General features: G+C 40.9%; 3 protein-coding genes across 3 annotated transcripts; 2 read left to right on the top strand and 1 right to left on the bottom strand.

Annotated features, from left to right (window-relative positions):
* The first annotated feature begins 70 nt into the window (after positions 1–70).
* Positions 71–1,929, top strand: LOC113505913 (organic cation transporter protein-like). Its single transcript, XM_026888786.1, has 3 exons — positions 71–489; positions 833–1,014; positions 1,191–1,929. Exons 1-3 carry the CDS (start codon positions 117–119, stop codon positions 1,389–1,391), a joined length of 756 nt encoding a protein of 251 aa, XP_026744587.1. The 5' UTR covers positions 71–116; the 3' UTR covers positions 1,392–1,929.
* Positions 1,930–2,050: 121 nt separating this feature from the next.
* On the bottom strand, positions 2,051–10,563 carry LOC113505912 (major facilitator superfamily domain-containing protein 8). Its single transcript, XM_026888785.1, has 4 exons — positions 9,702–10,563; positions 5,432–5,675; positions 4,797–5,123; positions 2,051–3,959 (listed from the first exon to the last, which is right to left on the bottom strand). The coding sequence occupies exons 1-4, from the start codon at positions 9,927–9,929 to the stop codon at positions 3,208–3,210; spliced, it is 1,551 nt and encodes a 516-aa protein (XP_026744586.1). The 5' UTR covers positions 9,930–10,563; the 3' UTR covers positions 2,051–3,207.
* Positions 10,564–12,442: 1,879 nt separating this feature from the next.
* On the top strand, positions 12,443–16,078 carry LOC113505917. The gene is made up of 3 exons (XM_026888789.1): positions 12,443–12,584; positions 15,333–15,487; positions 15,892–16,078. Exons 1-3 carry the CDS (start codon positions 12,539–12,541, stop codon positions 15,946–15,948), a joined length of 258 nt encoding a protein of 85 aa, XP_026744590.1. The 5' UTR covers positions 12,443–12,538; the 3' UTR covers positions 15,949–16,078.
* The last annotated feature ends 426 nt before the right edge of the window (positions 16,079–16,504 follow it).

The raw sequence follows: 16,504 nt of genomic DNA on the forward strand, positions 1-16,504 counted from the left end.
TTCAATGTCTCTCCACGTCCACTCTGAGGAAATTCCCCAAAGGTTACCAGTTAGCTGAACATTCCAGTTTAGCTATTTAAAATTTTTATTTACAGGTAGTTATAAACGAAGAGCTCATGCGAAACCTCGTGGCCACGGGCAGGGAGAGCGCGGCAGGCGCGTCGGCCGGGGCGGGCGCGGCGGCCGGGGCGGGCGCGTCGCAGCGGCCGAAGAGTACGTGGCGCGAGCTGCTGCAGTCGCGGGTGCTGGCGCTGCGCTTCGCGGTGGTGGCGTGGTGCTGGGCCGTCACTACCTTCGTGTACTACGGCCTCACCATCAACTCCGTGTCGCTGTCCGGCAACAAGCACGTCAACTTCGCGCTCACCATGTCCATGGAGATCGCCGCCTGCTTGCTCATCATGATGGCGCTCGAGCGCATCGGCCGGAAGCTGTGTATCCTCATGGCGTTCTTACTCTGCGGCGTCGCTTGTGTCTCGCCGTTTTTTGTCAGTAAGTCACACACTATATGAAGTGGCTTCCCGAAAGCTTTTGTAATCCCTGGCAAGACGATGGAATGGTTTATAAATATCTCATCCTTCAAACACGTGCAGTCATGTTGTAGTCTGTGGCGATGGAAACAAGAAGAAGAATTTTATAGGTTTGTTATATTCGTGGTTTTTCGATATTTCAACAGTCAGGACATTTCAACTCTGACAACATTCAGTCCAGTAAAAGGGTCGGAAAGATGAATGTAATGAAGTACATTTCTTGTAAAAAGCAGTAAATACTTATAAATCCGGAAAGACAAACAGCTTAGAAAGAGGCACCAAATGATAATATTGTATGTGTGTAGGTCACGAGGGCACGTTGCTGGGCCTGTTCTTCGTGGGCAAACTGGCGATCGCGTTCGCGTTCAACTCGCTGTACGTGTTCACGGTGGAGCTGTACCCCACGCACGCGCGCTCCTCCGCGCTGGCCGCCTGCTCGCTCGTCGGCCGCATCGGCTCCGCGCTGGCACCGCAGACGCCGCTGCTCGTGAGTACTACTATGATATTCACAACATATCTATGTTTTATATTATCTTCTTCTTGACGCACAACCAGCACAACTCCACCGAATAGTCTCGTGGAATAAAGCTAAAACTTCATGTCTGCAAAGGCTTCCCCACTCTTCTTCTAATTAAAAACAATGCAAAATCTTGTGTTGCGCAGAACAGGAACGTGCAAGCGATAATATACGCGGTGTGCAGCGGGTCGGCGGCGCTGGTGGTGCTGCTGGCGCCGGAGACCCGCGCGGCGCGGCTGCCGCAGCGCGTGAGCGACGCCGAGGTGCTGCGCAGCCAGCAGCCGCCGCTGCAGCCCGCGCCGCCGCCGCCGCCGCCGCGCCGCGTGCTCTCCGCCACCGACAAGTGACGCGCCGCGCTCTCACTAACTCTGTATTCTGTTCTGTACTCTGTAAGGTTGATCTCATCGCCGCACTCTGATACCAACTCTCATAGTGAGCCACTTGCTATTGCGGCAGCGACACGCTTCCACGGTCACAACAGTTCTCTATGTTCTACGGATAGAGCTACCAGAGATAAAACTATGACCTATTTATGTGAAGACTACGACATAATTCTGTCTCTAGTGAGCCATCTCGGTGGTTTCCTGTCAGCAACGACAGTCGGTTAACACAATCTCATGTGAAGCACGTCTTCATCGGTGTCGAGCTTATTTTCTTAACTGAAAAATAAAAAATATTGGATGAGTTTTATAACTCTACTCGCGTTTTCCAAATTCTTATGCTGCCAGTGTGGTCTGCCTGTAGGTGTAAAAAGTCGCCCATGGTGCTCCGATCAATTCGGATCTATCTTAAGTATTTATGTTTCGTTATCTGTGATAATTATAATGTGTACTTACTGGATCGTGTAAAATAATATTATTTTGTAATAAATGGTATAATTACGTACACTCCGTTTTTACTTCGCGAGGAGGTCGCTAGCTCTTATTCATATTCGCTTTAACGCAAAAACTACGGACCTACCGTCACCCGTCACCAGACTATATCTAGAGAGATGAACTATATCACGGATAGCTCGACAGTAGATATTTTCAGGATTTTTTTTATATATTTTTTTAAATAACATCACCCTTTTGATTTCATTCGTTTAGCCTATTCGCGAGGAATCCTGAGTGTCGGCTGTCCTGGCTGTTCCATTCACTATTGATCGGCTTTTAGAAAATAGTATCGAAATGAAACAATAAGTGTTTGTAAAATGTATTAAAATATTTACATAAGATATGTACCAAAAATATACAAAAACCCAATAATTAATTATTACACATACCAAAACTACATATTATTGACTAAGTATTTGGAACACTTCTATGCGCAGACAACCTCATTTGTTTACAAACATAAACCAACAAGTGAGCTGAACAATTATGCAACAATGTTGTGAACTCTATTATCTAGCATGTCTCCTAACTGCCTATCTGTTAAACAAACCAAATATTTACCATAAAGATATAAAACCCTGTATGCATCCCTACGTTACTTAACTATATACATCAGTTTAGAGGTTTCCTAAACTCAGTCTTATGATTATAATATATCTAATCCGAGCCTAACTTATTACAAAGACAATTTGATGCAGCTTGCAGTCACTGCGCTGACAGAGGGCGCTGGCGACGCGCGGGCCTGCCCTACTCACTTGTGTAACACACTTTATGTAATACTGTATTTGCAGCGTTTAACATCGTATGGTGATATGTATCGAAGTATAATACAGTGGGACCTGGATATATGAGAATAGGACAAAATGAGATTTGATTTCTAGGATTTCTTCGACGTTTACCTCTACAATCGGGAATCTGTAGCTCAATTCCCTGTGCAAGTGAGATATAGTTATTGAGGTGCCGACACGATCGTTTGAAAACATTTTGTTTATCTTTGACTTCGATAAGCTTCCATAAATGAGTAACCAAAATTGTAAACCTACCAACTTTTGAAAGCTTTTTAAATGGTACAAATTCCTTGGTATCTTGAGACCATTAACCAGGTTTCACTGTAGTATCAGTAATTATGGTACGTATTATCTAATCACCGAGAACCCTAAAACTCGTTTCGCAGGATACACATAAAATAAATTAGCCTTGGCTTGCCTAACCTACAAATTATACCGAATGATGTTTCGCATAACGTCCAGTGCGGCAGCGACGACACAGCACTGGGGCTTGCGCTGCGTCACGAGTCCTGCTTGAGCGGGCGCAGCTCGTGCGGCGCGGCGGGCGCGGGCAGCGGCGGCGGGCGCAGGCGCGCGTACACCAGGCGCAGCGCCAGCAGCGCCGCCAGCGTCAGCGCCGCCGTGCTGCCGAACGTGGCGGCCGGCCCGCGCCGCGCGTACACCGCCGCCACGAACAGCGGGCCCAGCGCGCGCGCCAGGCAGCCCGCGCCCGTCAGCACGCCCTGCCACACGCCCTGCGGCCGCGGACCCAGCACCTTCGAGAAGATGGTCTGGATGAGCGTCACGCCCAGCGAGTAGCCCACGGACACGCACGCGTAACCGGCCAGGAACTGCGGCAGCGTGAGGCCGCGCGAGTCGGCGCACCACGGCTGAGTGGCTTGCGGGCAGCCGCCGCCCGCCTCGGCCGCGCCCGGCGGTGCCAGCGGCGGCGGCCCGGGGCCCCACGGGATGCACAGCAGCGACGCCAGCCCCGTCAGCAGGAAGCCGCCCCACAGCAGCAGCGCGCGCTCCTCGAACAGCCGGGTTAGCGGCCCGATGAGCGCGAACGTCACGCACGCTACGACGGCGCCGGCGCTCATCAGCGCGCCCATGTACTCTAGAGCTTGACGCTTGCTCCACGCGAACTGGTCCATGGTGAGCATGGTGGCCAGCGTCTCCAGCAGCACGAAGTTGAACACCAGCACGAAGAAGGCTGCCACCAGGGTCCAGCTGCTCACCAGGTCCGGCTTCATGGCTTTTAATGCGTCTTTCTCTGTAACGGTCGACAAAGGTGCTATTGAGATTTCATGAATAAACAGGACAATCACCTAAGTTTGGAATTGAAACGTCAAGTTAGTAAAGTCCGAATTTTTCCGCCAAAAGGTAATATTATTATGTATTTATTTAGTTCATATGAATCTATGCTAATATTATAAATAGAAAGGACTTGTCCTTCGCAGAAAAACGGAGCGCCGAACTGACGTGAATTTTTGGATTATTTATTTTAATGGACATAGACCCCAGACCTAATACCAATACCCCAGTTCCCTCAAATGGGGAAAGATTTAGTATGAAGCACTCCGCAATTTTCAAAGCATATACCTACTGCTTGACGGACTGATGCGGACTCCTTGTGGCTCACAAATAATTAAAAATAATTTGTAAATCTTTCAAAGTAAGCAGCTAAAAATCGGGAACCAGACTCTTTGTTCACCACCTTTTTGGAAATTTTCCCCCAACCTTAATTAAGGATCGAAATTCGTGTTAGACGCTGAGCAACATTAATATCTACCTTCATAGAATAACATTATTTAAAGAAAACAAATAAAATAAACTGTCCCCAGTTCTCTTCTGCGTTCTAAGACTCGTTTAGCACCAGCGAAGCCGCGTGTACAGCCTGGTAGATTTTATACATTGTAAACGTCGTGACGTGTGGTTATACCAGTAATCATCAGTGGCTGTGCACAATCATTGGATAATTATACGTATTGAAAGAGTTCTCATCAAAATTGATGCAACCAATGAAAATTGGCACAAATCGGAGAAAAGAAGCCACTGATCAAATGTCTAGGACATACTAGGTTATCTTAAAATGAGCGTGATAAGTTACCGTTATCCGTGCCCTGTGCAATCATAGCTTCCCTGGCGGCAATCTTTCTCTCTTTGAAGCAGCAGGGCATGAACAGCAGGAAGTTGATGAAGCCGAGCAGCGCGTTGATCCAGCCGGCGGCGGTGTACATGTCGAGACGCAGCGGCGAGTCCGGCTGGCCGGGCGGCGGGTAGGCCGCGCCCGCGCCCAGCGGCGCCGCCACCGCCTGCAGTGCGGGGCCCACCACGAAGCCCAGCACCTGCGCCAGCGACACCACCGCCACGGCGCGCGTGCGCTCGCTCACCAGCGTCGCCGCCGACAGGTACGACCGTGCCACGGCTATGTTAGCTGCGCACAGACACAACACTTGCACTTAATAGTCACGTTTTTATTTTTCATTTTACTGTTATTGTCCAAGTTGTAAATTTACCTACCTGAACAAGAAAAAATAACTTAAAATTGCTCCACAGGAACTACAGGAAGCTGACAAATCAAATGAAATTTCCTTCGCTATAAACCTACCTACATTCATATAAAAAAAGAATCACCATAAGCGACACCCGAGTCTAAAGTAATGAGACAACGAACATATAAGCGACCCACTAGGAATTTCTGGAATTCCTTTTAGGAGATTATACAAAATAAAAAGCCCTTACCGGAGCTGACTCCGACGAGGAACCTCGCGAACACCATCCAGTACTTGGCGTAGGGGCGCGTGAGGTGCAGCTCGGCGTAGAGCACGCTGGCCAGCACGAACACCGCCAGCGTGGCCAGCAGCGGCGCGCGCGCCGAGCCCGCGCGGTTGGCCCACAGCCCCAGCAGCGGCGAGAACACCAGCTGCCCCAGCGGGTTGGCGCCCACCGCCAGGCCCAGCACCTCCTTCTGCGCGCCCGGCTCCAGCTGCAACACATTTACTTATACTTCACACCTCGAATTCAGGTTCATAATCTACGCATAGGTCTCATTCTCAGTCTGGGACTTTAGCTTGACATCCACATCCAGAACGAGACAATGTAGAGTTAAACGAAGAAATTTTCTACATTTTCATGGGAGATAACTATATAATACGATCTCTACTGAAAATCGTAGTTTTATTTCATTGTTAATCTGAGAATAAAAGAGAATATTTATTGATTTTAAGAATATTGTTACATTATTAATAGGTATTAATAAAATAAGGTCCGTAATGTCGTTTTAAACTTATTCTATTTAAATAAAACAAATTAACCTTTTCGAAATAGCAGCGTTATGTTCCAAAAAAGCTTTTACCAAATCAACAATAAGATAAAAACATTGAGCAGTTACTAGGCTAATTGTATTGTATATTTGCAAGAAGGAAAGTTTAATTTAAATATTGAAATTTACACCAAACCTAGTAAGAGAGAATAAAAAACAAGAACTACACCACAAAGCATGTGACTAGTGCCAAAAGAAATCAATGCATTCAATCCATTAAAATATGTTCCAGCATACAATCGAATTTAATGTTAAAACGTAACGTGTTGCCTGTCAGTTGTCACACTCTATTTCACTTTACGACTTGTCAAATGGTTTTTCTTAGATAGGTTAGAGTATAATGGGCCTGATTTGTCTTTCATTAATAGTTTAAGTTTAATATATTGCTTATCCGTGAAATATTCTATTATAGTTCTCTGTACAGTTTCTTATCGTGAATGTTACATAGAAGCAGGCATATCTTTATTATTGGGAATTAGATTGATAGGTAGCTAAGCCTGAATAGGTAGGTGTTGTCGGCAAGAGCACGGCGAGTCACGCGGCAGCGCGAGCGTGACGCGCGCCCTTCACCGCAGCCAGCGACCGGCGCGCGCCGGCAGCCCCGAACTTCTCAATAACAAGTATTTTTAGACTACCGATACCCGCCGACGTCAAGCTTGCATCGAAGTGAAAGAATGCTGTCTGCAGAGGCTGGGGACAGCTGACGCAGACAGCGCTACGGCGATGGCGGCGCGGCGGCGGTGCGCCACGCAATGCTGCAGTGTTGTCGTTATATATAAACATAACAACTTTCTTTTAGATTTGCTTGACGTGTTTGAACGGCCAGAAACATTAGCGCTTTCAAATAAATTGTCATTTTGACTATCATACAACTGTGTGAAAATCAAGGGCCCGATTCTGCTATTTACAATGGCTGATGAATGACTGGCAATAGGATTAAATTTGAAACTAATCTTATTGTCTTAAGGATTAAAAATCACAATAATTGCAAATTCATTGGATTGTCCCGCGCGTGTTCCGCCCCGTACTGAATTTCTAATTATGTTGTTAGAAAAATGCTTAGAATTATACGAAAAGTGCCAATATCATTCAATTTCCATTCATTCATCGGCCAGTCTAATGTAAATGGCAGTATTAGGGCCCGGAGATGATGCACATTGCTTATTGATAGGTTTCCGGTGGCTAGACACTATTGAAATTAAACAAGAACATGTTTACAATACTATTAATGTCAACAGTACGTCTATTTGTTTTAAACTCTGTGACAATAATTCCAACACACAAACATAGCTGATGCCGCTGGGCGCTGTGGCTTGTACTAGTTGTACAAAAATGTTAGGACCTGTATCTAATAAAAGTACTGGAGTTTTTTCTTATACTAAGTAAAAATAGTATGATCAGCATTAGTTATCGATTTATGTTCATCCATTGCCACAACTCTATCTTTTTCATAGTTAAGTATCACCACAGTAAATGTATCTGTATCACCTTGTACGTGCTTCAGCATCATGTTTCTATAAATCATAACTAAGTATATTACCTACCCATTTGAGGTGTATTGCGGGCCAAAGTACAAAACCATTCTAAAGCAGTTACGTAAATAAGATAAAATTAAAAAATGAAAATCCCTCGAAAGAAATACATTTTTAGCAGAAGCGCTAAGACTGAGTTAGACTTGACAATCGGATTACCAAATCCATTTTTCTACCACCAATTTTATCATCATACGAATCTTGCTTGATTAAGTCTTCAATATTCTATTTCTGTTATTCTTTCCTACTTGCAGCCCCCCAATTTTTAAACGGTTTGATTTTTTTCTGACATGTCCAAGTACAATCGCACATAATCGCTTTTAAGACAAATTAAACTAAATTAAAAAAGATCAATTCGTTCGGAAGCTCTGATGTCACAGACAGAAAGGCGTCTTTTTGGGGTTAAATAAAAAAATAATTAAAACAGCTCTGAAATATTTGACACCAGGATAGTATAGGCCCCTAGGAACTGGCCTAAAGTGCCTTATGGATAATACGGCACTGAGGTCACCAACTCACCGCGCAACAGTCCACTCGCAACGGTCAATGGCTCCGTATGACATGTATTCGTGGGATTGTTGTCTAACTTCGCCGAATGCGTGTTAGTGCATGTGATTTGAATGGTGGAACCCGCGGCGGCCTAAGGATTAAATTCCCTACCGCAAGATTATTTCACCTTCAATTATGGACTTCATTTTTTCTAAACACTACTGAGGAAGTATTAACGTGAAATATCTGTAATTTAGTCCCAAAAATTTCATCAAATTTGGCTCAGTAGTTTTTTTTTTTTTTGAAGTCGGTGCATGTTTTTGTTGTTAAAACGATATTATTTATTCATTTATTTAAACTTTAACGTACGATTGTGTTAAATAAGGCGGCATTATTATTCATCCATGGAAATGTTATTTTTTCCAAAACAAAGTATTGTTATAGGATGGTATTAATTGTTATCAAACAAAAGTGAAGTATAACAAGTATTAAACGTTTAACAATTTTTTTTTGTTGATTTTTTTATTAGCCTTTTTCCCAACATAGTTGGAGAAAAGGCCGATCATGATGACTCTAGAACTACGTAACGCCGACGACTAAGTCTTGGGCAACAACTAGCAGACGCGTATTAAAAAAATAGCTTCGTGCACGTTTGGACTGAGCTCACTAGGAGACGTGTTTAACTGGTTAATTTATCAGTACCTAGTTTTGATAACAAGCGTGTCGTTATCTCATGCGCATTGTAAACATTTAACCCAGTTGTCGTTCTGGTACATTGCTTACGCACTAATATCCACTAATAAACATTTAAACGCTGCAGGAGTTGCAGAGCCAATACCAACCGGAAATCTTGAGGTCACTCAGCAAGACGCGTGCACGGCCACTCGTGCGGTTGTGTTAAGCTCCCGTATGATGTCAAGGTCCTACCAGACTTTCTCAAAAAATACTTTAGATTACCTAAGTTTGTAAAAGAAATGTGAGTATGTGACACAGGTATTCAAAACAAATATCTACCACAGCAATATGGCACGTACAGTGAAGTCGTCAGCTGTTCCAAAGGTTCCTAATATCTGTATAGCTACGAAAATATATTGTTCTATATATGTAATTACACATAAGAAAGGATACTAATGCCGAAACCACCCGGGTAGCGCCAGTCTTATCCTTTGTTTACTAATTGCGAAATCTCTTATATTATTTCCCCTTCAGTTCAAGGCTCGGCCGCGACCACTATACGCTACATATAGCTACCTAGCCTGGACTGAAGCCCCTATTAGGGTTACGGGTGAAGGCCACAATAACTGTGATGACGGCAACTAAGTTCTTCAGTGCGGCGGAAGTAGCGGAGGTTGCAATGTCACAAGAGCAATAACTTCAACCCTGACAGTGGCCGCAGTTATGCAAAAAGTAGTGCAGCTTAGTGGCAAAAAGGTCAATATACTCGTACTACGGAGACACGGAGTGGAAAGCAAGGGGAAACGAAAATGTCCCGATAAAATATTCCAATACCTACAGTACATAAGGCTTATAACAACGGTATACACACAGGCGGACTGAGTATAGCCAAAGTAAGCGTCCTGACAAACCTGCCCTGATCGATATCGTGAGAAACTCTTGAGAAACACTACATACTAGCTCTATAAGGACTGGTGGTTTGAGGAGCACTCACTTTGTCGAGGTAGGGCCACACACCCGTCAGCACGATGCTGAAGCCGAGCGACATCTGGAACATGGTGAAGTATATGACGTAGACGCTGCGCCAGCGCTCGCGGCGCTCCTGCGGCGTCTCCAACAGCGGCGCCGCGGGCTCGGGCGCGCTCTCCGCCGCAGCTGCGTTCTCCTCGCACTCGGCCGCGGGCCGCTTCACTCGCCCCGCCATCCCCTTGAGCCACTCCATGTCGCTGTGTCGCGAGTATGAAAAAACACACTAGATGACTAGGCACTCGTCGATCGTTCACAACTCACAACTCAAGTCCAGCTGCAAGCCACTGCTGGAACAGCGCAGACGCATCTCCGACATCTCGCAATCGACGGAGACACGATATCTCTACGTGAAGCCCGAACACAAAGTAAACAAAGACGTAGACGCGCGACTCGTGTCGGGCGCGTACGCATGTAGTGTGTTGCGCAAGCGCCGCAAGCGGTCCGCCACCGCGCCGCCCGCTCCACTCTCGACTGACGGCTGACCCCACCCGACTGATGTCGATCGTTGGCATCGTTTCCCTTCGCATAATCTTGAGGTTTGTCGTCATCGGTCACCGCGCTGATAGCGTTCATTGTTTCGTTAATGTAGCAACAAGCAAACGATGCGTCATCATGCTAATGGTATAATCACAGAATTTTAAATACCACTACGTAATTAAGAGCTGTACTATACAACAATACACGTATACAAACATTATAAATCACCAATCGTTATAGCTTCATTCTATAACGATTCTACTGTGAGAAACTAAGGTATGAATGAAATGGTATAACAATATGTATAATTTCATAGAAACTGTGTAACTGTTTGATTCATAGAGCCTAATTTCGTTCTGTAGATAATAATATTATTGAAGCACGACTGTAATAAATTATATTTGTAACACATTAACGTTATGCCGCATGCTACAACTAACATGAACATAATGTTTTAAGCATGAAACAAAGCTTTGTTTTAGATAAAAACATTAATGAAATCTATTGATTCATATGGTGACAGTGAATTGAGAGGTGTTCACAATAACTGTATGGGAGAGGTATCTAATTAATCTAATTTAGGTACTCAAAACTACAAATTAAATTGCGTCAGGATAATACTTATCTTATTACTTTAGTACAGAGAGAGCGTTAATAAGAAACCCTATGTAATACCTACCTAAAAAGAAAATAAATTTAACTGCTTTTTTTTCGATAAATTTATTTCAGTGTGTTTGACGCAGTTACAGAGCCCCGATTCCGATATTTACAATTTATTTATTTTACTGTGGAAGACTTACAGCTTAAAAGATATAACTTAATAAACCGATGAACAAATGGAAATTGGATGAAAATGACACTATTGTATTCTCCCATCACAATAATTGGATTCAGAAGGGACGAAATACACACTTTTAATACAGTGATTTCTTATGGAAATAAATTTTGTTTTAAAACAACGCTTATTTCCGATAATAATGAATCCAGTTATTTTTAAAAAGTTGCTCTTCACATCATTTAATTTCAGTAAATGACTTAACACAGCAAATTAATTAGTGTTGTTGCGCAATACCGAGACTTGTTAATGAATTTCCTTTTTAGATAATTAAATAGTTAGTTAGTTTTAACTTCTATTCCACGACTACTCTAAAACTATTTAACCAAACTTAAAAATTCCTACGTAATTATATCTCCAGATGACAGATGTCATACAACGAAAAATATCTAATATGCGTGAAGTGCTATTTTCGCATTGTTTTTATTTAAGTAATTGAACTAATAAATAAGTACAATCAAAATTAAAAATAAAACTTCAAAAGCGCTTCTAAGTTCCCTTTAGTCGGAAGCCCAACCCAACCGGGAATACTTTCTCAGACTACCTGTCAAATACCTTGAATTACTAGAATGTAAGTCCCGATTTTTCTAACTTATAGATATAATTATTGAAGGATAATTAGATAGATAGGTATAATTATAGGAGGAGCTCGTAGCTAAGCTATAACCGCATAAGTGAATCGATCACAGGTTAAGCTATGCTTGACGCGGTTGGTCCGTAGATGGGTGACCATCTTTGTCATAACGGGTTCCTCCGTGTTTCGAAAGGCACGTTAAATTGTGGGTCCCGGCTGATATTCCTACATCTTTGACAGTCGTTACAGGTAGTCAGAAGCTTGAAAAGGTCTGACAACCAGTCTAACCAAGGGGTATCGTGTTGCCCAGGTAACTGGGTTGAGGAGGTCAGATAGGCAGTCGCTCCTTGTAAAACACTGGTACTTAGCTGAAACCGGTTAGACTGGTAGCCGACCCCATCATAGTTGGGAAAAGGTTAGGCCAATGAGGTATAATTATTATAACTTGAGTCAATTAAATACATGTTTGAGGCATTTTTTTTAAATTTATGAATATAATATATTCATTAATTAATATAATATGAATATAATATTAGAATAGGTCTCCGTTGTTGCCAGTTCAATCCATGATAACTTACTTCCCAAAGTGGATCCCATTGTGTGTTTGAGGTATATTAGTTTTTAGTTGGCACATAAACAAATAGGCATTTATCATATTATGTATGTGCAAGACTATCATTGTACGTATTATACGTTTATAGTAAAGTTAAAACCAACAGTCGAATGTTAAGTCGAATATTTTTAGTCTGTATGCGCTGAATGAATGAAATGTACAGCCACCTCGCTGGTCTTTCACTCTATGGTCTTTAATAATACTATTGATTGCGATTTTTCATTCAGTTGAATCAGTTGAATTGACAGAAATTGGGGAAACGGGAAGAGTTACGGCAAAAAAGTTAAACAATAATTATTAACCATGTTTGTTTCACGCCCTATTGTATCCAGGCTTTTTCAGCAATCTGGTATGTACTACATGTAATAGTGTCAAATATCAATAACATTATTTTAATAATCAATGTGTGAAAGAATACTCGATAATAAATTAAGTAGGAGCATTCCTTCTGTAAAACATGTTATGTATTTATTTGTAGGCTCATTGCAACTCCCCTTTTAGTTTTCACTAATTACCTTCTTATCATTCTACCTGCTAAAATACTCGTAAGAACTGTACGTCGGTACAGCGTTACATAACATTTCAGAGATAACCTAGATCTTTCCTTGTACATATTTTACTGATTTTAAGCAAGTGTATTTTACTCGCAGGTGCTTTAAGTTTCATAAAGTCTTCTTTTAGCACAATATCATAATATGATTTTCATAAATATAAATATATATATTTATGTATACCGAATAAACAAAGAAATAATTTAACAGAAATAAGTAAATGTTAGTTTTGATTGGATTGTGATTAATTAATCTGACCTCAACTGGTACAGTGCAAGTTTTATAAAAATTGTTTAATAATTTCTAAGATGTGATTGCTGATATAGTCTGATTTATAGTAATGAGCTATGGTAAAGGATTTATAGGAATAGGAAGGAAACAGTCCACTTACCTAGTGGATGACATAAAAAAGGATTTTATCATGTTCATCACAGGTTATGCCACACAGCGAGGGCTAAAAACATGACTTGTTAGTAAAAAGCATACTGGTAATGGATTTAAAACACTGCATCCCCTTCATTACTTTGTAGTATAGTATTATATCCCACCAAAAACATTAAATGTAAAAAAATGCCAAGTCTCTCGATGCAGTCTTTCCATCGTAAAAAGTTTTGAGATCTCATAGAAGCCAAGTCCTATTCAAAATATTTTGTAGTTATAAATCAACATTTAGTAATTGTATCAATAGTTTTCTTTATATTATAATTATAGTGACTTGGCAATGAGCACAAGAAGAAACAAATAAAACGGCATATTTGTAGGAGTTGAAAGTTACACACAGTGCATGCGTAAACATTAATATCACAAAATTAATTTTCTTTTGGTTTATCCGTGTCGTCCCAACCGAATTTCGGCAACGGCAGTCAGTCTTAGTGTACTCTCGATTCATTTACTTTCATAAAGCGATGGCCCGTAAGGTATTCTTAATTATTGTATTGGAGCATGTAGTCGGTAGTGACCATCATGATTCACACATAACAAATAATCTGATCACTGGTCTCGTCAGTAACATTTGCACATAATTCCAGGCATCAAGCAGCTTTTAATTTGTGCTCATTGCCAAGTCACTATAATTATAATATAAAGAAAACTATTGATACAATTACTAAATGTTGATTTATAACTACAAAATATTTTGAATAGGACTTGGCTTCTATGAGATCTCAAAACTTTTTACGATGGAAAGACTGCATCGAGAGACTTGGCATTTTTTTACATTTAATGTTTTTGGTGGGATCTCATTTATTTTTTGTAAGTGTATTTCTTTCTTTTTTTTTAGGTGTCATAATTTCTAGGACTTCAGCTACTGCTTTGCTTAGAACCCATTCTCTATCTCTATCTCTTTTGTTTCTTCTCTGAGACTTCGTTACTTCTAATGTAAACAAGCTTAAACTTATATATATATGCATATATATATCTACTAACTTACAAACTATAGCTAAACTAAACTAAATAACACGTAAAGTTCTCCGAATATCAATTATCACTACAATATTTTTTAGTTTCGAAATGGTTTTTCATAGACAGGTGGCGCTATCAAATGAAAATTATCGAATTATTCTGAAGTACTACTTAGACTGCGCTTTGTAACGAAACCATAGCGCGATTCAGACACGTACAACGCCATCTATCGAGCGCGCATACAATATTTATCGCAATACAATGGAGTTTTAGCTTTATTAATTTAATGAATTATGAATTTTATGTATTAATTTGTATTAATGATAGTCTGTGTATTACATTTATATTATTCTTTTCTATTCTATGTATGTATTCATCCAATTGCATAGGTACTTAAACAACGAACAAAGTTAACAATGCAGTCAAAATCCATAAATAATGTTCTTGCCAAACCGCAAATATAAAATTGTTTTCTATGGCATATTATTTTTAATGTTTTTATAATTTTTCCTTTATATGTGGCTAAGGACCTATCTTGGTGCAAATTTTGAAGTTTCTAAGTCTGCTAGAAGTACCTTAGATTTTTGATGATCTGTCAGTGAGTCAGTGAGTGACAAAATGGTGTAACTTTGATCGACCGTAACTCCTAAACCATTAATTCAATTGGCATGTAATTTCGAACTTAAGCTTGTTCTAATGCCTACTATTATTCCCCGAAAAGCTAAACTCCTAGCTTTGTCCACGTCGAAGATACAGGGGGGGCGAAACAGCCGCGAATCGCTTCGAGAAAAGATGGTACGGCCGTGCCCGTTTTGCTCGAGACTTGGCAGGGGCACTGCCGTGCCCTCAGATATTGTAAAATTATGTGTAATAAGCAATAAGTTACAAATAATACCAAATATTCAAACCTTGTTTGTGGTACATTCATACTTTAAATGATAATCCTTGTCAGTTAAGAGTGTAAAAATATATATATTCCTACCTTATTATGTTTACCCTACAAAACTTGAATTTAAGAATAGTATCAACTATCTCTTGAAGGCCAAATATGACAGTCTCAGTAGACCCATACGCAATAGTGTAAATAGACAGTACAAGCTTGGTTTTCCTTATTTTACTAATCAGTTGTTCTTAATATATTCTAGTTCGCCGCTACCACAATGAGCACTTCAAGCCGCCAAGCATGGATGAGCTGCCTATTCCTCGTGGCTCATGGCAGGCACAGCACGACGCTAACCAGCGCAAATACAATGCCGCTCTCTTGTTCGGGATTGCGTTTGCTACTGGCACCTTAATTGTGGTTCGTAATATCTTTAACATTTACAAATATAGTTCATCTACTGGGAATTCCTTAACAACAAAAACAAGGCTGAATCAATCATAAATCTTTTAAAAAAAATGCTGCTCCATTCAAATCTATTAACATAAAGTAAACTGTGGAACAATCTTAACTTTGTTACTAATGCGTTGTTACATAGGTAATGGATAGTTGATCTGACTGCAACCAATTACATGATAGGAATATCTCACGGAAAATTCTGACCTACAGCAATCTAGGCAGTAGTCCACAATCAGACCACTTAGGTAATAAAAAAATTGAGACAAAACATTAGTTTGAATACAGTACTTAATTCATCAATAAGTTATGTTTTGTTTAATTAAATTTCTATAAAACTGCTTACTAATACCATATACTTATTCCAGGCTAAGACATCGGGTCTCATCTACCTGAACTACTCTCCCCCAAAGTCTTTGGACTAGATATTGCTGTAAATGAAATAGGTGAAAACATTCAGATTTTGTAAAATATGAACTAAATATTATTCATGTTACTTGTTTTACAAAAACTGGGAAGACAAATAAATGTAATAGGTAATATAATCAATAAATAGTTACTTTTGTTTTAATAACCACCTACTTGTGTAACCTTTCGTCTCTGGCTTTTGTGCTATGTGCACTTAAAACTCCTGATAGCTTTGGCAGAGACGAGACCCTCACCCATCTGTTTATTATGTTTAAATAAGAAAAATACAGAAAATAAGTATTACTTATGGTTGGGAGAAACCTTTAACAAAGGGTCATATTCGAACCCTATAACTAAGAGACAGCTTCCTGTTACCAGGCTGTTACCTCAGTGCCTCACAAACTGTCATAGATAGGTAGCTATCTATGACAGTTTGTGAGGCGCTGTAAATCACAAATAATGTATTTCCATTTCCACTCTAACAACAATTAATCGAGTCGAACTCGGTCTTGACACGTTAATTGTTAATTACATTTGTTTATGTACTTTTTACCAACTAGGGCCTAAAGAGTC

This window comes from Trichoplusia ni, chromosome 27 (genome assembly GCF_003590095.1).
Source record: "Trichoplusia ni isolate ovarian cell line Hi5 chromosome 27, tn1, whole genome shotgun sequence".
Taxonomy (NCBI): Eukaryota; Metazoa; Arthropoda; class Insecta; order Lepidoptera; family Noctuidae; genus Trichoplusia; species Trichoplusia ni.